Below are 26,013 nucleotides of genomic sequence, written 5' to 3'. Positions count from 1 at the left end.
TGGAGATTTGAGAAATACGAATAGAAAGTTTGCTCTAATGGATATGCACTAAATCTTAGTTTTGATCATCAGAGAATACACATTCTTTTCAAGTACAGAGAAGATTTACATAGATTTATTCCATATTATGCCCCAAATACAGTTTCATAAAACTATAATAATTCATACCAACTAGAACACATTCTTGGCAAATGAGTAAATAAAATTAGACCTAAATAATAAAAAAGAACCAAAATGTTTATATATTTGAAATAAAACCGAAACAGGCTAAAAATACTCCCGTGTAAATAATTTGTGATTAAAAAGGAAGTCCAAATGAAAAAGATGTAATATTTAAAGATGACATACCAAGAGTGCTACCATACTGAAACATACCGAGAGCAGCTAAATTAGAATGTAGGAAATTTATAACCTCAAGCGCATATACTTGGAAAAGAAAGAGGAAAAGAAAGAAAAAACTCCAGGCATTTAAATAAAGAAGCTAGAAACCGGACAAAGAATAAACCCAAAGAAAATAGAAGGAAGTAAATGATAAATGTAAAAAGAGAAATTAATTGAATAGAAAACACAATAATAAACAGCAAGACTTGGCCAGGTGCGGTGGCTCATGCTTGTAATCCCAGCACCTTGGGAGGCCGAGTCTGGTGGATCACCTGAGGTCAGGAGTTCGAGACCAGCCTGGCCAACATGGTGAAACCCCGTCTCTACTAAAAATACAAAAATTAGCCAGGCATGGTAGCAGGCTCCTGTAATCCCAGCTACTTGGGAGGCTGAGGCAGGAGAATCGCTTGAACCTGGGAGATGGAGGTCACAGTGAGCTGAGATCATGCCACTGTGCTCCAGCCTGGGTGACTGTGAGACTCCATCTCAAAAAACAAAATAAATAAAATAAAATAAATAAAAATAAACAGGAAGACTCATTAAGAAGGAAACAAAAAAGAAAGTAAAATGAAATAATACTAGGAAGGAAAAGACTTACAAACAATGACAATCCAGTAGCAACAACCACCCCTAGTATCCAGATGGTACTCTCCAAATGCCATTTCTCACTGAAAGGAATCAGGGGCCCTTCACAAAATGGATAATTTCTAGAAGGAGTCATTTCAAAAGGAGGACATAAAAGCCATCTTTAAGGTGCCACTGGCCTAAGATGGAACAAATTTGAACAGTAGAAAGAATTAATCAGTGGTTATTGGTTGAAACATCAGTAATAAAAATCCTCTAGTTCATAAAGGTATTAAGAAATCCTCACTGGTAACTACTGGAGGTTAATAGGACATCAACTCATTAATATGCAAATTGATGTGCAAAGGGGATGAATAAAGCATTTATCCTGGCTTCCTATCTGAACTATATTTTTGGGATAATCAAATAGATTCAATGAAGGGAAGTGCTGTAGGGAAGAATTTATGTGAATATATGTAGATATGTTACATGTATAGATAGAATTAATGTTACCTGTTTGCAATCCCCATTAAATAGTAGATCAAGGCAACAATTACTAAAGGCTTCTAAAACGATCAGAACTTGCTGATCAGTCTTAGCAACACTATAACTTGGAGAGCCAGACATTATCTGCCTCGCAGTCTTCTGTAATAAGAAGTATGCAGCACCAACTGCGAAGTATTCTTGCTATTAAAAAAAAAAAAAAAAAAAAATTGAACCTGAATCTAATCACCAGTTTAGAGGAACTTAGGTCTAACTAGCATTTTGTGGAAACTACAGAAGCTAGAGGAGCAAGTTAAATAATGTTGTTATGCCCAGACTGTTTGTTCCCCAAAGAAGACCACCAGAGTCCAGAGTCAAAGCCAAGCGGCAAGGATCTTTACTACAAGTTCGAACTTGGTCCCTCCTTTACACAGTATACAAGAGGGCCCCGAACAATGCGAGCGTTTGCTTTTTATAGCCCGAAAGTTGTAGGGGAACAAAGAAATTCTTTTGGCTCCTGCGCTTTCAGTAACCTTGAACGGCTGTCTCCTTATCGGAGACTTTCCAGGTGGTGTTTGTACTGAGCTCAGGGAGTTTGAGAGATATATGGTGGTGGGATGGGAGGATGGGATGTGTTTGTGCTAGGCTCAGGGAGTTTTGAGCCCGGGGCTGAGGAATGTGCCCAGCTCCTTTCAATGTCACAGGGAAACAGTGCCTCCAATTCAGAATGTGGACATCATACAGGATAGAGGTATATTTCTCTGACAAAGAAATGCCATAAAAAAAGAGAGGAAACTGTTAGAAAATAAAGACTTATTAACCAAATATACCACATGGACTTTGGATCCTAATTTGGACAAACTGTAAAGAGACACTTTTGAGACAATCAGGGAAATTTTAATATAGACTGACTATTAAATAGAATTCAGGAATTATTGTTAATTTTGTTAGATATGATAATGGTGTAGTGGTTCTATTAAAAGAGTGTTATCAGTTAAAGATGCATATGAAATGATCATTATTTCTGGGATTTCCACAGAAATACTCCAGAAGAAATAATGACAGAAAGAAAGAAAGAAAAGGAAGAGAAAAAGAGAAAGAAAAAGAAAAGAAAAGAAAAGTGAGGGGAATAAGAATAGCGTAACAATATAGGCAAAATTTTATTAATTATTGAAACTTAGGATTCATTATATTATTTCTTCTATTTGTGTGTGTTGAAAAGTTTTATTATAAAAAGTTTTAAACTGAGGGAGCATAAAATAGGTAAGAGAATAATTGAAAGTCTAGGAGAATATAATAAAAAGTGATATTAATAAAATTGCAAAAAAATTAAATGGAAAGTTTTCTAATAATACAATAAATTGCCAGAATTGACTCAAGAATAAATAGAAAACCTACTAAGTAGAACCTATAACCATACAAAAATCATGAAATTAGTAGTCAAAAATCTCCTCTGACACTCCAAAAAGGTCACCAGGCTCATAGTTCAATGGGCTACTTGTAGCAAACCTTCAAAAGAAAAAGTATAGACAATACAGTTAATCCTTTAAGAATATGAGTTTGAACTCCTGTTCACTTGCATGTGAATTTTCTTCCACCTCTGCCACTCCTGAGACAGCAAGACTGAACTCTCTTCATCCTCCTCCTTCTCAGCCTACTCAATAGGAAGAGGAAAAGGAGGAAGACCTTTATGATGACCCACTTCCACTTAATGAATAGTAAATATATTTTCTCTTATTATTATTATTATTTTTTTTTTGAGAAGAAGTCTCACTGTCGCCCAGGCTGGAGTACAGTGGCGCGGTCTCCGCTCACTGCAAGCTCCGCCTCCCAGGTTCCCGCCATTCTCCTGCCTCAGCCTCCCGAGTACCTGGGACTACAGGCGCCCGCCACCACGCCCCGCTAATTTGTTTGTATTTTTAGTAGAGACGGGGTTTCACCTTGTTAGCCAGGATGGTCTCGATCTTCTGACCTCGTGAACCGCCCGCCTCGGCCTCCCAAAGTGCTGCGATTACAGGCGTCAGCCACTGCGCCCGGCCTCTCTTACGATTTTTTAATAGCATTTTCTTTTTCCTAACTTACTTTATTGTAAGAATACAGTATGTAATACATAAAACATACAAAATATGGGTTAATTTGTTTATACAACAGACTGTTTATATTATGGGTAAGTCTTCTGATAGTTAAGGTAAGGTACAGGTATGGTAGTTATGGGAAAGGCTGTTAGTAGTTAAGTTTTAGGGAACTCAGAAGTTATAGGTAATTTTTCAACTGTGCAGGTGCTTGGTGTTCCTCACTCCCTTATCGTTCAAGGGTCAACTGTACCTATTTTACACACACTGTTTCAGAGAAGAAAGAAAGAGGGAAACCTACTTATTAAATTAAGGTAATCTGGATGCTAGGTCTAAAGGAATCAATCATAGGAACTTGGATTATGCCCCAAACTCATATCGGCTGTTTTATCTGGGGAGGTAAGAAGGGGGATAGACATGGGAATGGTGGTTCAATGAGATCTCAGCTTGATTTATAATATTTTAATGCTTTTATTTAAAAAGACATGAAGCAATATGACAAAGACATTAAGAATTGTTAATTTCATGTAATAGAAACATTTTATTTTTTACTGTAGTAAATTTTTACATTTTTTCAAAAAAAAATCTACAGCAAATCACAGTTTGCTGTTCAACTTCAACAGCAGACAAAACCATCTCTTTAAAGCATATTATTAATATGTGCCAACCTAATGAACAGCTGTCAGACCTGCTCAGTGGTAGGAAGCCTAGCATGTACTATTTTTAGATCAAGAAATTCTGAGTAGTTCAAGTTACTACAGCTCTTGTAAACATCTCCATCTTTTCTGAGCATAAACTGACGAAAGATTAGAACATTTTATTTTGAAAACATTTATTTGCCATGACTCTTCAGAGTTGAACGGTTATTAATGACTCACTTTATGTTTATACATATATTTAAGCACTCTTATGGAGTGCCTACTGCATACTGTACACTACATGGCTAGCACTAAGCCTGTAGAGGTGAGTGACGCAATCCCTATTCATAGGAGAGGAGATGAATAAGAAAGTCAATGCTAACTATATGGTGAAATCAGTAGTGTATAGGGCTAGGGAGATCTCAGAGGTTCATCCGTCCTAACCTAGAAGATCAGGGGATGTGGCCCTTGAATTAAGTACTAATCTTAATCATCAAATAAGGGTAGGAGTCATTGAGGGAAAAAAGAAAGATGCTCTGATTAAGAGGAAAGCATATGTAAACAAGGAGACTCTGGAGTGTCTCAAGTCCAAGATTTGTCAATGCATGTCTCACGTGCAAACGGAGCAGGTGTGATGGAAGTTGATTTGCTCTGGGAATTTAGGCACCTCCTGAGAGAGAATTCATACTAAGAGAAGAAGGGTGATGCCTATTACTTCTACGTATTCCCTAGCTGAACTTCCCCATTAACTCATGTCTGTGCAGACACTGGAGTGACAGCAAGATAGTATTCCTTTAGTACTTGTGATGGTGAATTTAATGCGTCAACTTGACTGGGCCAAGAGGTGCCCAGATTAAACATCATTTATGGGTGTACCTGTGAGGGTGTTTCTGGAAGAGATTAGCATTTAATCAGGGACTACGAAGACTGCTCTCACCAGTGTGGGTGGGCAGCATCCAATTCATTGAGGGCCCAAATACAAAAAAAGGCAGAGGAAGAGTAAATTCTCTCTTTTCTTGGTCTGGAACCTCCATCTTCTCCTGCCCTTGGACATTGGTGCTGCTGGTTCTTGGGTCTTTGAACTCTGGGACTTACACCCTTGGTTCTCTTGGTTCTCAGGCCTTCAGACTCAGACTGAATTATACCACTGACTTTTCTGGTTCTCCAGCTTGCAGATGACATACTGTGGGTCTTAGGCTCCAAAATCATGTGAGCCAATTCCCATAATAAATCTCCTCTTAGATGTCTGTATATGTCCTACTGGTTCTGTGTCTCTGGAGAACCCTGATTAATACAGTATTTCTCAACAGGCTGTAACACACAGAAAGAGACACACTTCTCCACACCTACCCCAGTTTTGCTCCAGAAGTAAGTGTACTTTCGTACCTCCAGTGGTCAAAAGCTTTGGGACCCAGCATAGATGGCTGCAGAGAAAAGGGTTCCTTGTAGTCGTGGACAATGCCCAAGGCAAGCAGTCGTGGTGCTTGGCAGATGTGATTGTCCGTAGAGGAAGTGGCAGGATGAATGTCTGGTGTATGTGTTGGTTCTCAGCCAGTGTGGTAGGACTAAAGGGTTGACTGTAAATGCCTGATGAATGCTGTCAACATCTAATAAAAAAAAGGAATCCAATAGGAGGAAAGGAAGAAAGTGTTTACTGATTGGATTTTTCTTTTCCTTCCTTCCTTCCTTCCTTCCTTCCTTCCTTCCTTCCTTCCTTCCTTCCTTCCTTCCTTCCTTCCTTCCTTCCTTCCTTCCTTTCTTATTTTTTTTTTGAGATGGAGTTTCACTCTTATTGCCCAGGCTGGAGTGCAATGGCATGATCTCAGCTCACTGCAACCTCCGCTTCCCAGGTTCAAGCAATTCTCCTGCCTCAGCTTTCCGAGTAGCTGGGATTACAGGTGTCCACCACAGCGCTCGGCTAATTTTTTGTATTTTTAGTGGGGACGAGGTTTCACCATGTTGGCCAGGCTGCTCTCGAGCTCCTGACGTCAGGTGATCCGCCTGCCTCGGCCTCCCAAAGTGCTGGGATTACAGGCGTGAGCCACCATGCCTGGCCCTGGACTTTTTTTTTTTTTTTTTTTTTTTTTTTTTAAAGAGACAGGGTTTTGCTATGTTGCTCAGGCTGGCCTTGAACTCCTGGGCTCAAGAGACCCTCCTGCCTCAGCCTTCTCAATAGCTGAGATTACAGGCACACACCATCGCGTCTGACTTGATTGGACTTTTGTCGTACAAGAGGTATACCCCCTGATGACACAGATATAGTTGGTGGCCTGAGGGATGTGCATGTTTGGTTTTCTGTTCTACACTGCCAAATGGGGTAAGAACCAGTGAAATGCAAGCTACATAGAGTAGGTCTGAACCACTTCTCCAAGATAAGCTGCCCAAATTCCGAGAATACTAGCCCCTGGCAACTCCACATTCTCTCTCACTGTAAAAGTGTAAAAGGTTAGGTTACTCCCCAGCCTGTCGAACATGTGCCTGATTGCCTTGTGAGATAGCATGTCCCTAATCCAAAAGGAAACCTAGCCTAGAGCTTGGATCCAGCTCATCTTCTTCCACATTGCTGCAAACAGGCAGTTCAGTTTTCTCATTACTCACACAGAGAGCAGAGATAGATTTTCATGATTCTTGAGGACTCTATTCTCTCTGCTTTAATAGCTAAAAGCTAAAGCCAAATGAACTTGTTCACTGAGAACAACAAGCAGTTTTATCTGGTCCTTATTATTCTTGCTGTAACTGCAATTGTGTTATTCTGACTGACAGATTCCCAGAAGAGATTCAGTGAAAATACCCTTGATCAAATTCACAAAGGAACAGCATGTTTCAAGTGGGCGTGTCTGGCTAGAATCTCCCTGAACAGTTCAGTAACAGCACATCAAAAGACTGCTGAATTCTTATTTCCCATCCAAAAAATAACAAAGCCAATCTGAAATCTGGAAGTGTTCTGAGGGCAGATGGTATTAGCCTAGTAGTAAACATATTTTTGGCTGCTTTTTTTCTTTTTTTCCCCCTGGTAACTATGTTTAATGTGCTGAGAGAAAGCCGTTTGTTTACAGAATCTTATTATAGAGCAGAAATATACTTGTTCCAGAGAAGAAGAGTTTAAATGGTTCCAAGTCAAATGATGCTAACAGGTGTCACCTCACCAATCCAGGACTTAAAATGGGTTATTATAAATAGGAGTAACACATATTTTTTTTGGCCCTTTTTCCCACCTATTATGCAAGACTCCATACCACTATAATGTTCCTCCTGATTATTTCCAGCAACTTCGTGGGTGGCTCACGTGGGCTCATGAACAAGTACTGTCAGCTATCACATACGGCCTGTCATTTTCTTGCTCTTGAGCTCTGGCTCTTCTCTGCTGCTGTCTGCTGCTGAGGCCTGCAGAGATTAATATAAATGGCAGGTGAGTAATTATTGGACAGTCTTGCTGCTTCTGCCAGGCTCCGTGACACTTCCATTGAAGGACATTACACCACTGGTTCCGTGGATATGCTGAGGTCTGCGAGATGACACTTGCAGGGAGAATCTCTCTCTCCCTTTCAGTGCTACATGCTGTTGAGGTTAGTTGTTAAAGAGTAAAGAGTTATGGAGTTTTTGCCCATAGTCCTCTCCCCTACTAGGTCAGGCTCTAGAGAAGTAGAATGGGCAGAATGTGAGTGTGGCGGCTATGGGAATGCACCTCTCAGAACTGACTGCACCATAATGGAGGTGGGCCCAGCTGCTGTGCTCTGAAATCACAATCATGTTTACACGGAGGCCAGCTTCCCACAGGCTGCTCCCAGTCGATAACTGAGCATGGGAGGAACACTAAGGCCGACTCATCCCTGGGAGACACGGAGCACCTGTAACAGGAGATTTTGACTTGAGGTTTCCTGATGGCCCTATCGGACTTTGCCTAGCACTGCCGTCTAAGATGCTGCCGCCCAGTCTTCTTGTCCCCTTGCCCTCTCTCCTCTTGGGGTCAGACCTGGATTGCTGTTTGATGACTAGCTCAGTTTCCCCACTCCCTCCTATTTTCTCTCAGAGTCATTTCCCTTAATATGTTTTTCTTTTGCACACTTAGTGGCGTCTTGGCATCTGCTTCTCACGGGACTGAACTAACACAGGGAAGGTGTGTTCCTTGCTATGGAAGCACAGTCTGTTCTCCCTGTTGCTGACCCTTGTGTATCTTTTTTTTTTTTTTTTTTTTTGAGATGGAGTCTGTCACCCAGGCTGGAGTGCAATGGTGCCACCTTGGCTCACTGCAACCTCTGCCTCCCAGGTTCAGGTGATTCTCCTGCCTCAGCCTCCCAAGTAGCTAGGACTACAGGTGTGTACCACCACGCCTGGCAGATTTTTTTTGTTTTTTTTTTTTTTTATTTTTAGTAGAGATGGGGTTTCACCACATTGACCAGGCTGGTCTTGAACTCCTGACCTTAGATGATCTGCCCGCCTTGGCCTCCCAAAGTGCTGGGATTACAAGTGTGAGCCACCATGCCTGGCCCCATGTGTATCTTCTTGATTCAATTCCCTACAGAAGAGTTTCTTCTGGGAGGCTTTGAGGTCCATGTATGAGTAGCTTTGATGTTGACCTTGACTTCCCCATTGACGTTTGCCATGCTCAGACACATGTGGACATCAGCAGGGATATGAAGTGATGGGGGCTCAGCCTCCATCACTCAAAATGCATCATTCAAAATGCATCAATGCTATGCGTTTTGGAGCATCTACTCTGCTTCTTCACTGGTTCGGGGCACAGCTAGAGAAACGAAAGAAATACAAGCAATTGTGCCTTTGAAGTTTAAATTCAGTTAGTGAGACAAAAATCACAGTTGTTACAAGTGGGTAATGACACAGGTAATAATCATTTATATTTTCAACAAGGATTTATTGTTCACCTGCCAGGATTCAATGTGTAACCAAAAGCTAAATTTTATGGCATTCTTTTTTAGGTGCGATAGAGTATTGCAGAGGTGTCTGCATGGGGGAAAAGTAGTCTCCTGATGGGGAGAAACAAACAAACAAAGAGACTTCTAATTTCTCTTGCTTTGTGCCTCATATTTTATTTATTTATTTATTTATTTTTGAGATGGAGTCTTGCTCTATCCCCTAGGCTGGAGTGCAGTGGTGCAGTCTTGGCTCACTGCAATCTCCGCCTCCCGGGTTCAAGCGATTCTCACGCCTCAGCCTCCTGAGTAGCTGGGATCACAAGCATCTGCCACTATGCCTGGCTAATTTTTGTATTTTGAGTAGAGATGAGGTTTCACCATGTTGGCCAGACTGTTCTCAAACTCTTGATCTCAAGTGATCCACCCGCCTCAGCCTCCCAAAGTGCTGGGATTACCGGTGTGAGCCACTGCACCTGGCCTCATATTTTAAAATGTTTATTAGTGTGCTGCATAATAAATTAGTACAGTAGCACCTGCACATAATCTATTAAAAATACCTAAGTTTTCTGTCAGTGATCACAGTAAAATTTTTTATCAATAAAGTGCGCAATCAAAAGGAGGTGGAGGCGCCTGGGCTAGAGGATGCTTTCATGGTTGTGCTGAATGCACTATCATGTAGTGGTTGGAGCTCAGGGCTGGGTCCAAAAGTTTTAAATCTCAGTTCTGTCACTTATGCACTCTTTGACTTATCAAGGCACAGCCTCTCTGGGCCCGAGTTTTCTCCTCCATGGAATAGGAGTGTTGTACCCACCTCATAGGATTGTTGAAGGAATTAAATAAGGTGATTCATGTTTAGTAAGTGCTAGTTGACGTTGTTGTGGTTATTAGCATTATTATTTTAGCCTTAGTAGCTTTTTGCTCTTTTTGAGGCTCAACTCGAGTCTTCGAGTTGATCGTTCATGAGTCTGCTTCATCTTCAGTACCACTCTCTATGCTTTGTAAAAAGTTGCTCTGATTTCCTTTCATCTCAGGAGAAAGAGATTTCTCCCACCCAGGGACTCCTATTGTCTTTCCTGATGTCATTCTGATGCCACCTCTCTCACACTGTCTTGTATTCTAATTTTTTTTTTTTGCCCCTTTCTTTTTATTTTATTTTTTTGAGATGGAGTGTCGCTCTGTCACTCAGGCTGGAGTACAGTGGTACAATCTCAGCTCACCGAAACCTCTGTCTCCCAGGTTCAAGCAATTCTCCTGCCTCAGCCTCCTGAGTAGCTGGGACTACAGGCGCATGCCACCACGCCTGGCTAATTTTTGTTTTAGTAGAAATGGGGTTTCACCATGTTGGCCAGGCTAGTCTTGAACTCCTGACCTCAAGTGATCCACCCGCCTTGGCCTCTCAAAGTGCTGGGATTACAGGCATGAGTCACCGTGGCTGGCCACCCCTTTAAAAAAAAATTAAATTTTATTATAAATTGACAATTGGTGGTTGTAGATATTTATAAGGTACTAAATGTGGAATAATTAAATTAAGCTAATTAACATATCTGTTACATCAAATACTGTTTTTCATGGTGAGAACATTTGAATTTATTGTTAGTGGTTTTGAAACGTACAATACACCGTTATTAACTATATTCACGATCCTGCGCAATAGGCCTAAAATATATTTATTCTTCCTGAGACTTTGTATCCTTTGACCATCATCTCCCCATTCACCCCTTTCCCCAGTCTCTGTAACCACCATTCTACTCTGCTTCTATGAGTTTGATTGTTTCAGATTCCACGTATAAGTAAGAACATGCAGTATTTGTCGTGTCTGGCTTATTGCCCTTAGCATCATGTTCTCTAATATTTTCCTTCTTTTTAAAGGCTGAATAGTATTCCATTGTGTATATAGATGACACTTTCTTTATCTATTCATCTGTCGATGGACATAGGTTAATTCCGTAACTGGGCTACTGCGAATAGTGTCTACTTTTCTTAATCTTCTTCTTTTGGGGGGCAGTAGCCCTACTCTGTGTCATTATTACTTCCTGTGTGACTAGAACAATGCTGTGTATTTAGTAGTGTTCACTTGATACCAATTGAACAATTGCAGAAGTAATGGCAAAGCTGATGACTTGGCCTTCTGCTGTGCATCCCCTCTGCTCTGTAGTGACAGTACCTGGGCAGCATCTGCGGGACACACAGGTGGCAGGAGAGAGAGAGAGTCAAGGAAGTCAAGCTTGTTTCAACTCCATGCACTCCATTCACTGTCTGAGCTAAAGTCAGTCCTTATATTAGTGAATGTTTCACAGAATTTTTAGACGAAGTGACACTCAACCCATTCTCCTTTGGTCATAAATGAAAAGAGAAGCTTTGTACTTGTACTTGTCAAGGAGTTCCTCCTTGTCGTTTATTTATTTACTTTTAATGATTAGGATTGAAAAAAACCCCTAACAACTAGCATCGTTTAACTGATGACCCCGCAGGCTCTGTGCTTGTTTTTACACACATTGGTGTAGTATCAAATCTTAGTGATGGAAAGGAACAAGTTGACTTTACTTACATTATCAATTGGATCTTCACCACAAATCTTTGAGGGATATTAGTATTATCATATTATAGATGGGGACACTGAGGCCCAGAAAGGATAAATCATTTTCTTAATGTTACTCAGTAAGCGGAAAATTTAGAATATGAACACAGGCTTTTGTCACTTCAAGGTCCATTTGCTTCCCACTTTCCCACAGGTGGCTTGGGCTAAAGTGTTTGAATTAGCAGTATTGTGTCGACCTGCCAGTGGCCACTTAAGCTTCTTCATGACTTTTGCATGGGCTTTCCCTGTGGCCAGAAGGGCAGGGCTTAGATGATGATTGTGGCAATACTGACATGGAGAAAACTTCAAGAAGTAGGGTTTTCTTTTCTCTCTGGGCATGCGCTCACTCATGTGTTTGGGAAAGTGAGGGAGAATAGCAGAAAGCTGCTGCTGTCTTTCTCCCCAGCTCCATGACCAGCTGGATGTGAAGATGGCAAAGTGAGAAGGCCACTGAGATGATCATGCTCGATACTGCGATGTGCTAAGAGCTTATCGCCTTCATCAAGGCCTTGCTGACTTCTCCCATCATGTTGCAGACTTGTAGAATTCTAGGACTGACGTAGGTCTTCACTTTTCAGTTCTCAGAGTAAAAAGGTGGGTTGAAGAGGGGAGTACATGAAACGAGCTAGTTTAGCAACTAATCTATCAGGCAAAGAGCTCAGCACTGATTCTCAAAGGATGCCATTTTTACACCTGAGAATGTATATGGTGATGCTGGTGGGGAGATAAATACCAATTAGAGATTCAGTGCCAGTGTCAATGTGAATGTTGTTTTCTTAACGTTTTTGGCCATTGGCTAAGTTCTAGATGAATAGGCAGAGAAATAATGTCAAAGTTTATTTAGATTGTCATCCTGCCAATGGGCAGAGAAGTATCTTGAAAGAAAGTTGATATGAAATGAATGCTGCTAAGTCATGGGAATTGCTCTCAGGAAGGAAAGTATTAGCAGAGTTAAGTAACGTTAATTGCAAGGGATGAATTTGCTTTGGTACTGAGGTCTGAAATGTTGCCATTCTCAACTTCTTAAATGAGAAACAATAATATTGCTTTTTAAAAAATAATGTTGATTTTATATTTATTTTATTTTGGTTCCTTGCAAGAAACAAGATTTTTTATTTTTATTTTTTATTTTTTATTTTTAGTAGACCTGCAGATCCTGAGGGTTAAACCCTCCTTATGCCTTTGAATAGTTGTCAGGTGATTTGGGGCGGCTTCATTTGTTTCTGGAGAGGGTAAGGCTAAACTAGGGACAACTACATTCCAAGTGTAATCCCAATCTCTTGACATCACAGAAGAAACCACTAATTTTCAGAAGCTTCTCAAGTCTGGGAATTTGTCAATGCACTGGGCACAGTCGACCTTGGTGCAGCATTAGACATGCTTAAATGAGGCAAACTGGACTGACCGATTCGGTCAAATAAGAAGTAGAATTTTTCTTCTAAGTTACTTTGAAATTGACCAATTCAACAAAATGACAGCACTGGAGAGCTGTTTTGGTGATATGTTAACATTTCTCTTTTGTATTTAACATTTTAAATATTGTAGAGCTAATTCATAATCTGACATGTACAAAATAAATGCTTATCCCATAAACCTAATACCAACACATGATATACTACAAATAATTTGATTCCAAATGAATTAAGAAAAAAGTTTTCAAGTTTTAGATTCTTTTACCAAAAATATCCTGGGAATTTGAGATTGTGCCTATGCAGCTTCAAACAGATGAATAAAAAGTAATGTAGGCCAGGCGCAGTGGCTCACACCTACAATCCTAGGACTTTGGGAGGCTGAGGCGGTTGGATCACCTGAGCTCAGGAGTTCAAAGCCAGCCTGGCCAACGTGGTGAAGCCCCGTCTCTACTGAAAATACAAAAATTAGCCAGGCATAGGGGTGCATGCCTGTAATCCCAGCTACTCAGGAGGCTGAGGTAGGAGAATCGCTGGAACCCGGGAGGCGGAGGTTGCAGTGAGCTGAGATCGCGCCACTGCACTCCAGCCTGGATGACAAGAGCGAAACTCCATCTCAAAAAAAAAAAAAAGCAATGTAAGGTTTTTTTGTTTTGTTTTCCTTTGGGTGATGAGATTAAAAGTAATTTAAAAATTTTAAATACTTTAATATATTTTCACATGTCCTACAATAAATATATAGCTTTTTATTTCAACAAAAAATAATTTTGAGTGGTTACAAAAAGAGACAGGTGTGGCTTGGTAACTAGGAAAACATTCCCAGCCTGGCAAACAATCTGGTGAGAGCTTGGAGGCAGAAGGCAGCACTCTGACTACATTCAAGGAGTTTGCCAGATGGCAACAGATAATGCCAATGTTCGATTGCACTATAATTATTATACACTCTCTGTCACTTCAGCAAGCTCTCTTTTCACAAGACAAGTGGGGACAGAATGTTGTATTAAGATTACCCATCGCTAAGCTTATGTTAAAATGAGGAAACGAAATGGAAAGTCTTGTTTTGGTAATGTCTCTGGGGTATGAGGAATGGACGGAAAGGTTTCACGACGGGCACAACTAGGTAGAGAATTTCGTTTGTTTATGCCTTTTGGGAATGCATTATTTTGATTGACCCTAACTGGGAATTCAGAGGGGGAGATTTCCTCTATTATCTATAAAGAAAGGATCTGCTGAGCAAACACAATGGCTAGGGTCATGTTTAAAGTACTTAATTGATCTGCTTTCAAGTCTAATGAAACACTTCAGGGGCTCTAAACATGTGACATGTTGGTTACAAACTCATCTTAGTCTAATTTTAGTCAATGTTTGTGTTAGAAAGTTATACAATACTTGTCTTTCATTCAGATATATTCTATAATTCACATTTTCCACTAATTTTACCCCAGTTCTCCTTCCCCTCCAATCTATCCAAATAACTGAGTTGAACTGTGTGAGTTTACTGCTCTATTAATTTATTGACAGAGATATACAAACCATGACTTCCTCGGCTGTTTCAGATGAAACTGTAGATCCACATGTAAACTTGCAATGCACAGCTTAGCCGGAAAGTTATGTGGAGCAGGTGACTGAGGGGATAGCTTTCACTGCTTGGACTAAAGTCAGTTTTCAAAGAGCTAAAGATGCCTATTGAATTCTGGAGAGTGTGTGTGTGTGTGTGTGTGTGTATGGGTGTGCATGTGTGTGGGTGTAAAGCAGCAAACTCTTCACATTTCAAATAACTAAAGATATGGGTGGTAAAATGAAGTCACATTTTTACACCTCACATGCTGACTAGGGAGAGCAGTCAAATGCAGCATCGACTGGTTAAAATTAGTCTATCATTCTTGGTTTAGGATGTTTTAAAGACATGTTAAAGATATTCGTGAAGATGTAAAAGATACATTTAAAACCCACGTCAATTGCACTAAAAGTCAACTGGAAACAGAAGGTTTTTAAATCCTGGTAGTGGCAAATTGGCAGCCAAAGGAACAGAGTCTTAGTCAACATATTCCCATGTCCCCCTGAACACAAATAGCCTCGAACCTTCGGAGGGTGTTCCTTTGAGATATTTCATCAGTGACATCACAGTGATTGCCAGCTTCCACGGACTACTTTAGGCACTGCTCAGAGTCCAGGAGTCCAGACAGCCTGGGAGGGGAGAAGGAGTTGGAGCTGAAGTTGGAGACAGCGAGGAGAAACCTGCTATAGCCAGGGTGTGTCTCTGATCCTCTTCAGGTAACTGCAGGATTTTTATGCTTAGCATACGGTGTGTGTGTGTGTACAAGCTGCAAATGAGAAAGGCACAGGAATGTTTACATTTCTTAATGAAATAGGCAATGCCCCTTGTATACAGCGTGCCTTAAGGTATAAAGTGAATACTATTGCTTTCTGTTTTCCTTTTCTTTCTCCTAAGGGTATGCATTTTTTCCCTTCCTAGTAAAAAAAAAAAAATTTTTTTTTTTGGTATTATGGAAGAAGGTCTGTTTGCTATCTTCTCTAAGTCTCCATTCAAAGAAAACCAACGTCAAGCTTCCTGTACAATTTATTCGAGCTTTTTTGGGTTTTAGTTCATCCACTTGCAATCACTGGATCATATGGCATGACCTTGACTTCAGGGAATGTTTAAAATGAAACCCAAAGTGTCTTTATGGGTTAACAGCAGAAAAATGGAACTTGGCTGATCTGAATTTCTGCCTAACTGGTTCATTCTTCCTAAAGTGTATAAATGTGTGTGAAAGGAATGTTCACACCACACCTTACAGTTAGTATATGTGTTGATTGAATTGAATTCACTAGAAATTCTCAACTTAACTCTTTATGTTTAATTCATCTAAAATCACATAAAACAATAAATACTTAAGGTCACCGTTAAAGTGCAAGAAGTAGTAAGAAGTAAATCCCAAGAAAGAAAGAAGTGTGATGGGTAGCCTGCTAATTCAGAGATGACTGAAAAAAAAATGTAAAGAGTGCATAAACATATACAGTTTAAACAGTAACTAAAAGGCAACACTTCTATAATTATCATCCAGCTCAAGAAACAGATCATTGCCAGCGCCCAGAAACCCATTCCTGATCAACCCACATCCTGCCCTTCTGCCTCAGATGTTGGGATCCTCTTGTCCCTGTTATTCTTTATAGTTTGACCATCTATGTCTGCATTCCTAAACAGTATGATTAGCCTCCCTATTTTTGACTTCATATAAATGGAGTCATATTCTATGTTTCTTTTGTAAATTCTTTCACCCAACAGTTATATTTGTGAGATCTACCCATTTTGTGTGTAGCTATAGTTCATACGTTTTCTTTGCTTTATAAAATTCAAATGTATGAATATACCACAATTTATCATCCATTCTGCTGTTGATAAACATTTGAGTTGTTTCCAGCTTGGAGTTATTGTGATAATATTGCTGTGAACCTCTTTGTTTATGTAACCTGGCACACACGTCCTTAAATGTCTTAAGGTAGAAGTGAAATGCTAGATATTAGAGAATGAACATTTTCACCATTAATTCTAAGAAAGCCAAATTGTTTTCCAAAGTGGTAGAAAATTTATGCTAACTTTGTTTAGCCAGGCCAGTTAATTGCAGTGATAATTCAATTATGTCATAACTCCTAGGAAGTGACCACAATTCTAGTAACTAGTTCTAGTCTGCTAATTCTAGCTTTGCCTCTAACTTGTTATCTGTCATTACACAAACATCTTAATCTCCTCTCTCTAAAAGTCAGTTTCTCAGCTGCAATCTTGAGAAAGAGAAAAACTGCAGTAACACTTGCCTGCGTTGTGAAGGTAACACGAACAGAGCTGTGGCACAGCTTTCAATAGTACTTTTCTCATTTTCTGAGTATATCCTGTTGGATCACTATCCATGATTCCTGTGACTTAACAGCTTAATTTAATAGGCAGATTTGGTGGGACCGTTGTTTTGCCCTCCTTGAATTGAATTGTTTTGATCATTATAAGCCAGGCTTCATATTTTCTGCATTTCTTGAGAACTTACCCAAATACATGGACATTTGGACTAGGGTTTTATTTCATTGATAAGTCTATAAGAAAGAATCTGTCTTCATTTCTCATTCCTTTGCCTCCAGGCACCTTGGCAAGACTCATTACCTTTCTGTTCTCCTCTGCTCTTTTGTACATTCTCATAAATCCTTTTTCCTTGATCCATTCATTTTCTTCTGTTTACTTTCTCCTCCAAGCAAATCTTTGTAAAGATTTTCTATTTTTTCCCCTTTTTATTTTCTTGGAGAGACAGGGTCTTGCTATGTTATCCAGGCTGCTCTTGAACTCCTAGGCTCAGGTGATCCTCCCACTCATTATTAGACTGCCTGAATAATGTGCAAGCCTCCCAAAGTGCTCATTAGAGGCATGAGCCACCATGCCCAGCCATTTGTGATGGTTTTCATTGGCAATTTACTATTTCCTTCATGCTGAGGTCTAAAAGATGGATAACAATTAAAAGGGAGATGAAACAAATCTGTCATCATTTGGCTATATATTTGCTGGCTGGCACCATCCGATTTGAACTTGTATTTTTTTTTTGAGACAGGGTCTCATTATGTTGCCTAGGCTGGTCTTAAACTCTTAGGCTCAAGGAATCCTCCCACCTCAGCTTCGCAAGTAGCTAGGACTACGGGTACCCACTGCCATGCCTGGCTGAACCTGTATGTTATGCCAGTTACACAATATGAAAAATGATTATTCAGTTGGCATTTATGCAATTAATAATTTGGTCCATTGATAATATAATCAATACAGTAATTACAATTAATAATTCAGTCATGTTAGATAGTTAAAAAAATACCGCTCAGACCAAAAGCCTGCTCACAACCCTTTCAGCCTCTTGAACTCTCACCTTTAGCAAACAAACAAAACACCTTTTCTCCCTAAACTTTCACTCTACAGTAGACTTTGGCCCTAAAAATCTAAGATATAAATATCTAATTATTCAAAATACATAAATCTTTAATTTCATTTAGACTGCCTGAATAATGTGCAATTTACACTATCTCACTGAAGACAATAATTTGATGACTTCATTGCATATGTTCTCAAAGTATGATTTCCTGTATGGACAATCTGTACATACTATGAAGATACCATCCCTGCTCTTTGAAATGTTTACAATCTAGGCACATCCTGGACCTGACTAAAAATAGCTGGCACAAGCCCTTGTTGAAACAGAAGTACCCATGAAGTTAACACTTGCTCTTTGGGCTGAATGCCTGTTATGCGAGGGGCTTTTGGTTGATCCCAGTAGGCTGTGTGCCCAATGCAGGACTTGTCAGAGGCCATGCAGCTGTTGAAAGTACTTTCTGCTTTCCGTAGAGTTAGATGAAGACCTACAGCAGTCTGAGGCCTGAAAGATTATGGCATCCCACTTACCTACGTAATTCAAAGCAAGAACAATACTAAACCATAAAGTTTTTCTGTTTTGGTACCCCTGCTTATTGATACTCTTAAGAAAAGTATACACAGGCATATGCACACACACACAAACACACACAGAAGTTGGAGAAAGAAAAATGTAATATTTCACATTTTATGAAAAGTACCAATACAATCATCACAGGAAAAAAAAATCAGGACAAAAATGGTGGTCTTTATGACATTAGACAGAAAAATCAGGCTGTCTGTAATCATTAGGGATCTTCAGAGAAACATAACTAATAGAATGTGTTGTGTTGAGGGGATTGGTGTCTGTTTTTAAGGAATTGGCTTGTGCGATTGCAGAGACTGGCAAGTCCAAAATCTGCAGGGTGGGCTGGTGGGCTGGTGGGCTGGTAGGCTGGAGACTCAGGGAAGTCTCCAGTCCAAAGACAGTCAGGAGGCTACATGTCCCAGATCAAGGTGTTGGCACAGTTGGTTTCTTTTGAGTCCTTTCTTTGGCTTGTAAATGCCCATCTTCTCCTTGTGTTTTCACATGGTCTTCCCCTCTGTTTCTGTCTGTGTCCTAATCTCTTCTGATAAAGACACTAGTCATATTGGATTATGGCCCACCTTAATTACCTCATTTTAACTTACTTACCTCTTAAAAGACCCTATCTCCAAGCACAGTTGCATTCTGAGATACTGTGGGCTACGGCTTTGACATGTAGATTTTTGGGGGACACAATTTAGCCCATCACACTCTCCTTTTCCACAACACTTCTGTTTCCTTTGAGGAAAGGACGAGCATTGTTATACAGGAATGCTCATTAATCTCCTTGTGTTTTCTTTGTTATGTTTTATTAGGAGGTGAGGACAAGCCAGAGGTTCTTGGTGTGCCCTCAGAAGTCTGCCTGAAGTTCTCACCAAGCTGCTGGGAAAATGGGGATAAACACCCGGGAGCTGTTTCTCAACTTCACTATTGTCTTGATTACGGTTATTCTTATGTGGCTCCTTGTGAGGTCCTATCAGTACTGAGAGGCCATGCCATGGTCCTGGGATTGACTGAGATGCTCTGGAGCTGCCTGCTCTATGCCCTGAGACCCCACTGCTGTCATTGTCATGGGATGCCATTCTCCACCTGAGGGCACCTGTGACCTGCACTCACAATGTCTGCTATGGCGTAGTGCTAGGATTGATTATGTGTTCTCTGAAGATGCTGCTCCCAAGGGCTGCCAAGTGTTTGCCAGTGAATGTTAGATTTATTCCCCAGCTCTTAACTGAAAATGTGTTAGACAAGCCATAAAGTTAAAATTAAACTGTATTCATGATGATGTAGGATTGTTACAAGCCCCTGATCTGTCTCACCACACATCCCTTCAACCCACACGGTCTGCAACCAAACTCTAATTCAACCTGCCAGAAGGAATGTTAGAGCAAGTCTTTGTCAGCCCTTACAGCTATCATGTGAATAAAGTTAAGTCAACTTCAAAAACAACTTCTAGAATTTATTTTAGCTTCCATGTGTGATAGAGCATTTGACCCTTGGCTGGGATTGGAATGACAAGTGCTACCGTATTTCTAGCATTTGAGGTAAGCCAAGATGCTCCAACTGCTGAAGATTTGAAACCAAGTCAACACACTGTGTCATATTTCAAGTAATTCCATTGGTTCAGCGCTCCTCAAACTTTTCCCCTAAACTAGTCTCAAGGGCAGAGGAAGAATAAATCCGTTCCACTACGGGGTCTGAAGCATAGCCTGAATTGCCAGCTAAAAGTACAACATTTCTTTGAAGTCTTGTGTTTTATCTTTAGAATCCACGAGAAATGTATTTTCTACCTTATAATATCTTCATGTTTGTTTTCATATAAATATTTAAAATTATTTACACTAAGTAACACAAGAACATGAGTCATGTCCCCAAGAGTAGCATATTCTATTTTGGTTATTGTTATTACACAAATGGAGCTAGTCTTTAATCAGCTACAGTTCTAAAAGGAGGAAAATAGAGAATGCAAACTTATATGTTTATAAAAGACATATAAAATAGACGTTTCTTAAACATGTTGCCAGAACACCCCATGTTAGACAGACCAAATCCGCTATTTGTGCCAATGCTGAGGTAACCACAGAGAAAGGGAATGTTGTTAAACCTCATCTTACAAAGCCGCCTTCGTGAAGGCGTTTCTTGCCAAGAATTTGACCTGTCATTGAGGCATTGCCTACATTGCATTATAGTTCTTAACCCTGGCTACATTCAAAGAAAGTCAATTATCCCAGGGGTGATTTTTCAAAATACTGAGGCTGGGTACTTCTCAGACCAATTAAATAAAAATCCCGGGGGATAGAGTCCAAGTATCTATCTTCTAAAAATATTTTCTAGATGATTACATTGTGTAGCCAGAGTTGAGAATCTACTGATACCAACCCTTGCTTCTCAAAATTCGATGTGATTTTGAATCATTGGGAAGTCTCATTTAAATGCAGATTCTAATTCCATTCTGATTCTGATACTGATTCAGTCTGGGGTGGGGCCTGAGAGCCTACATTTTGGACAAGATCCTAAGTGATGCCGGTGCTGCCTGTCCAGACTGCCACCCTTGGATTAACATATTAGAATCACTTGGAGGACCTTTAGCAAAACCACGCAAGCTTGAGCCCAATTCCTAGTTGTTTCTAATTTTTCAGCCTTGGGTGAACCTGAGTGTTATTCTTTTTTGGAAGAACTCCAGGTGACTCTAATGTGCAGTCAGGATTACGAATCTTCAAATAGCAAAAGAAAAAAATGTTATATTTTGAGAGGTTCCTCTCCAAATTGGGAAATAGTAGTGTATAGTCCTCAGTGCCTTGTCCCTAATTTCAGTTAGACTCCACATATGGATGTGCAACTGCTAATGATTTAGCAGGCAGCACCTGTACTCATAGACTTGTGGCTCTAGGGCCCTTAGTAGATGGTTAGCCGTCTTTCCCCTATTTGCAGAAAACCTACTGGTTGTGTATGTGTTTGAGAAAGTGTGTATGTGTGTTGGGGAGAGCCACAACATTCCCTTCAGATGTTGGACCATCTGGCCTCTCACTGAAGTCTGAGTGATGGTGCCAACACTGACAACAGGTACCATTTATTGAGTCTACCATATATGAAACCCTGTTCTGGGCACTTTCCATAATTCATGCCATTTGGCAGATTTGGGAACTGAGGATCAGAGACTTCACTAAATAGATGTAAGTGGGGAAGCTGCAATGAGAAAAGGATCATGTTAACCTCTATGCGGAACTGTGTACACATCATGCTTTGTTACAGATCTCCAAACCATTGGATTATGGTTTAGGTTTTACCCTCACATTCTTTAGCATTCTAAAATATCAGCCTGTTTAGATCAAGGTAACAATTGCAGTTCTCTGTGTCATTTCTTTTTGCTTGTTAATCCTCACTCCTTTCTTTCTCTAACTTCCTGTGACTGAATCTACTGAGAAGGCTCATTTTTAGACCACACTGTGAGCAACCTTTGCAGGGATAGGACATCTATTAACAACTTCAGTGGTGGGGCTAGGAGTTATGTATTGTCTTTCACATTCAGGAGTCCTAGTCATTATGGCTAAATCCCAGTCTGACTCATAAATCTCCTTTATATACAACCTTCCCTATGACCTCAAGTACCCTGACTCATCACAGAACTCTGCGTCCCTCAATGTTGGCCCCATTCACTGAAATGCTGCCTGATTATCCCAAACAAGATGCTAGTTCTCCTCTAGAACCAGAGCACTGAATCCTAGTTAATAACTGAAGTTCCAGCTCATAGACTTGGTCCTACTCTGGCTTTTTTCTCTTGTGTTCATTCATTCATTCAACAAGTACTTATTATGCAACTAAGTGTTGGACGTTTACTAGACTTTGGAGATAAAATGGCGAGACAGCCAAGCCCCATTCTCATGGAGCATACCAATTAGTGGGGGAGACAGATACATAAATAGGTAGTTATAATGGTGTGAAAAGTTCTTTGATGAGATAAGGATAAGGTGCTGTTGGAGGAGATTCCAGGCAGAAGGAATAGCATGAATGAAAAACCAAAGGCTAGAAAGGATGACGAATTTAGGTGTAGCTGAAGCACACAGTATTTCTCCAGCCACTGGCAGTAGTCATGCCACATAAGAGCAGATTTCACAATTCTCACCACGTTGCTCTGACTTCCAAGTTGAATCACTTCTGCTATTCTTGCTGGCGTGCTCATGCACTGGAGGGGGACCTTTGCCACCAACAATTGTTTGAGTCGTGTCTGTGCTTACATATAACTTAGACACTGGCCTAGGGCCATCCTATCACTTGTATCCACAGCAGCCAGACTGGCTCTTCCCATTTACCATCTCACCCCATTGAGCAGTTCTCTGTTGGGTGATGTTCTCCTCTTCTTGCCATAAGTCCCGGGATGCCAAGATCCCAGCATGTATTGGTATTGAGCTGCCTACCTTACCATACCATACCAACCAACCAACCATCTGATTTTTTTTAAAAAAGATACCTGTCAGTGCTGACTTAAACTTCCAGTCTTCTCTAAACTCACTACTAAGGTGTACATCCTTTGGAACTTCTCGTTTTTATCTAACTATTCTCCTACATTGAAATACACACACTTTTGCTTCATTTCTGGCAGTCTCAACACCGTATCTGGTCCCTAACTCCTCTTCCTAGGGCTGCCACATAGTTGGCTCTGTAAGGTATAAGAAATTATCCAGGTAATTCATGTCCCAAGCCGTGGCTCTAAGAAAAGAGACTCAAGATACTCCAACCTGATCAGCATCCATAATCACATTTCCGTCTTTGCTTCATGGACCCATATGGGGTGTGTGAAATGGTCACAAAATGGTAGTGCTTCCATTGTTTTCTAATTTAATTTAAGGCATCTCAAGGGGATGGCACTTTCTTTACTTTTACTATTCCTTTATCATTTTGCTGTCTCTTTTGTTTCACTGGAACACAGTCTACCATTCTTGCCTGCCCCACAGGCATTTTGATGCATAATCAATGCCATTTCTAGATGGCATCCCTGGACCTTTCCTTAGCAGGGTGGGCATGTCTGTTACCACCTTGAAATCTCATTACCCAGAATCCTGTCCTGAATGTCTAGAGTACCCCCAGAAAGTAGTTAGTGACAAATTAAACTGGTTCTGTTCCCTTTTCCTCTGAATATGTTATCTATCATTCTTTCAGTAGATCTATTTTATCATTTCCTGGTTTCAGAATGTTTTTTAAAACTTTGGCACAGGAGATCCTTCTTAGCGGACCCAGGTCTACCTGTGGCCTCGCTTCTGTTTACCTGTCCCCCACGCCCCACCTCCACTCTCATTTCCAACCATTTCCTACTATTTGTTGTTTTCAGTCATGCTATGCTGTCTTCTACTGTGGGGTTCTTGCATAGCTATTCTCTTTGCCATTAAGTGTTATTACCTCTTGAAAGTTATCCCCAGATAATTTCCTTCTCTGGGCCTCATGCCTAAAAACTCATAGCATTTATCACATTGTATTGGTTTGTTTGTGTGTCTCTCCCATGTGAAATTCTTGTTTATGGGGACTGTCTTCAATGTTTAATTTTAGTTTCTAGCTGGTGCATCATAATCACTAGATAAGTATCTGTTGAACACGTCAGTGACTACTTGGCTAGATGTAAAAACTTTTGGAAGAGACATGTACCTATTTCTATGACTAGGTGCATGATCTGTGTTCACCACAGTATAATAAAAAGGAGGCATAAACAGTTCTAGTTCTAAAAGTTCTATGAGGTTAATGAGCAAACCAAACTTCTTTTTAAACTTTAGGCAGTTGAAACAGGTTTTCCAAAGGCAGTTTGTTTCTTTATGAAATATTCATGATGCTTGCTTCTTTTGATCTGTCTCTATCACCCCTGAACAAGTTGACAATGTTTATGAATTACTCATCAAAGCCCAATGTGTCGAGCATGTTTTTGAGTTCATCTACAAACAGGGTGAAACCAGAGAAATGTCCACTTTTCAAACTGCAGAAAGTTAAGGTCAAACTTCATGTCCACACAGCATATTTCAACTAACTTTACTGCATGCCTCCTACATGTGAGGAACTTTTATGTGTTCCATTTTACTCAATTCCCTTTTATATTGTGAAGTATTTATCTTCATTTGTACCTTAAAAGTGAGAAGCCTGAGGCTCAGAAAGGACAAGTGGCCAGGCTTAAAACACAAAGCTGAGAAGCAAACCCAGTTCTCTCCAATTCTGAGAGCTGGCTCTTCCCAGTCACCACGGTTGCCCTTCTGCGTCACTCTAGGGCACAAGCATGTTTCCTTATTCTGGGCTGAAAGAGCCAAAAGCATGTGTATGTCAGAAGCCTCCGGGTAAATGCCTCAATCACTGCAGCTCAGTCATACAGGGTTTGCCACTTACACAATTCTGTGTTTCCCAGGACTTTGAAACAAGCCCTGAGATCACCTTGTCTTTGTCAGTCAACTGCGCAGCAGATAATAAGAGAGGAGAGTATTGATGGTTGATTAGCTGTTTTCAGTGTGTCAGTTTTATACGTGGGGATTGAGTGGAAATGACAGCTCCATCTACAGCATTAGCTGGTTACACACACTTGCAGGAATTTGTCACATGGTAATTTTCATCTCCCACCCATTAGATCATTTTAAAATAAAGTACTAGAAAAAGCATGGTCTTTGGATTCACTGGCTATATTTTGCTTACTAATACGTGATCCCAGATAAGCTACTGAACTTTTGTGAACCTCAATTTCCCTAGCTATAAAAGTAGAAGATAACAGTAAGTATGAACAACTATTATGTATCAATTTAAAAAATAGAGAATAATACCTTTTTTGCAGGATCACTATGTTAAGTTACGTGATATTTTTCAAAGTGCTTAGCACAATGCCTGGCATTAGTAAATGCTCAATAAATGATAGTTAATCTTGTTATAACATAAGTAAAGCACAATATTTGATACATAGCCTCACTTTTAAAAAGAAGTGTTAGATTTTAGTACTTTTTTTTTTTTTTTGAGACAGAGTCTCACTCTGTCGCCCAGGCTAGAGTGCAGTGGCACAATCTCAGCTCACTACAACCTCTGCCTCCTGTGTTAAAGCGATTCTCCTGCTTCAGGCTCCTGAGTAGCTGGGATTACAGGCATGTGCCATGACACTGGTTTTTGTATTTTTAGTAGGGACGGGGTTTCACCATGTTGGTCTTGAACTCCTGACCTCAAGGGATCCTCCTGCCTTGGCCTCCCAAAGTCCTGGGATTACAGGTGTGAGCCACCGTACCCAGCCAAAGATTTTAGTACACTTTTAAAGAAAGCATCAGGGATTGGTGGTGGGGTGGTGGTTGCTGCTGCTGCTATTTCAACACTATTTCTTTTAAGAGGGTAACAAAACACTTTGAGAAAGTTGTGGCTTCTTTTTTTTTTTTCTTCAGCAGGGGAAAGGGATAGGGATACTGAATTGTAGAATCCCTTTGCTCATGAAGAATACAATGTATTTCTCAAAACGCAAGAACTGCTTGAATTACAATACTCAAAATACTTTTTCAATTGCAGATTCCTGCACCAACCCCAGAACAACTGAAAGGGAACTTCTGAGAGTGGG

General features: G+C 40.3%; 3 protein-coding genes across 3 annotated transcripts in view; 2 read left to right on the top strand and 1 right to left on the bottom strand.

Moving 5' to 3' along the window:
* The window catches only part of ACAT1 (acetyl-CoA acetyltransferase 1), a 976,528-nt gene that overhangs the window by 424,907 nt on the left and 525,608 nt on the right, over positions 1-26,013 (bottom strand). The window lies entirely within an intron of this gene.
* CWF19L2 (CWF19 like cell cycle control factor 2) overlaps positions 1-26,013 on the top strand; it is an 808,601-nt gene that overhangs the window by 424,039 nt on the left and 358,549 nt on the right. The gene's annotated exons all lie outside the window — the stretch shown is intronic.
* On the top strand, positions 15,152-19,904 carry SLN (sarcolipin). The gene is made up of 2 exons (XM_050758732.1): positions 15,152-15,273; positions 19,277-19,904. Exon 2 carries the CDS (start codon positions 19,352-19,354, stop codon positions 19,445-19,447), a length of 96 nt encoding a protein of 31 aa, XP_050614689.1. The 5' UTR covers positions 15,152-15,273; positions 19,277-19,351; the 3' UTR covers positions 19,448-19,904.

Source organism: Macaca thibetana, chromosome 14 (assembly GCF_024542745.1).
Source record: "Macaca thibetana thibetana isolate TM-01 chromosome 14, ASM2454274v1, whole genome shotgun sequence".
NCBI lineage: Eukaryota > Metazoa > Chordata > Mammalia > Primates > Cercopithecidae > Macaca > Macaca thibetana.
The sequence above is the reverse complement of the archived record's forward strand: the minus strand, read 5'-3'. Positions and strand labels throughout refer to the sequence as shown.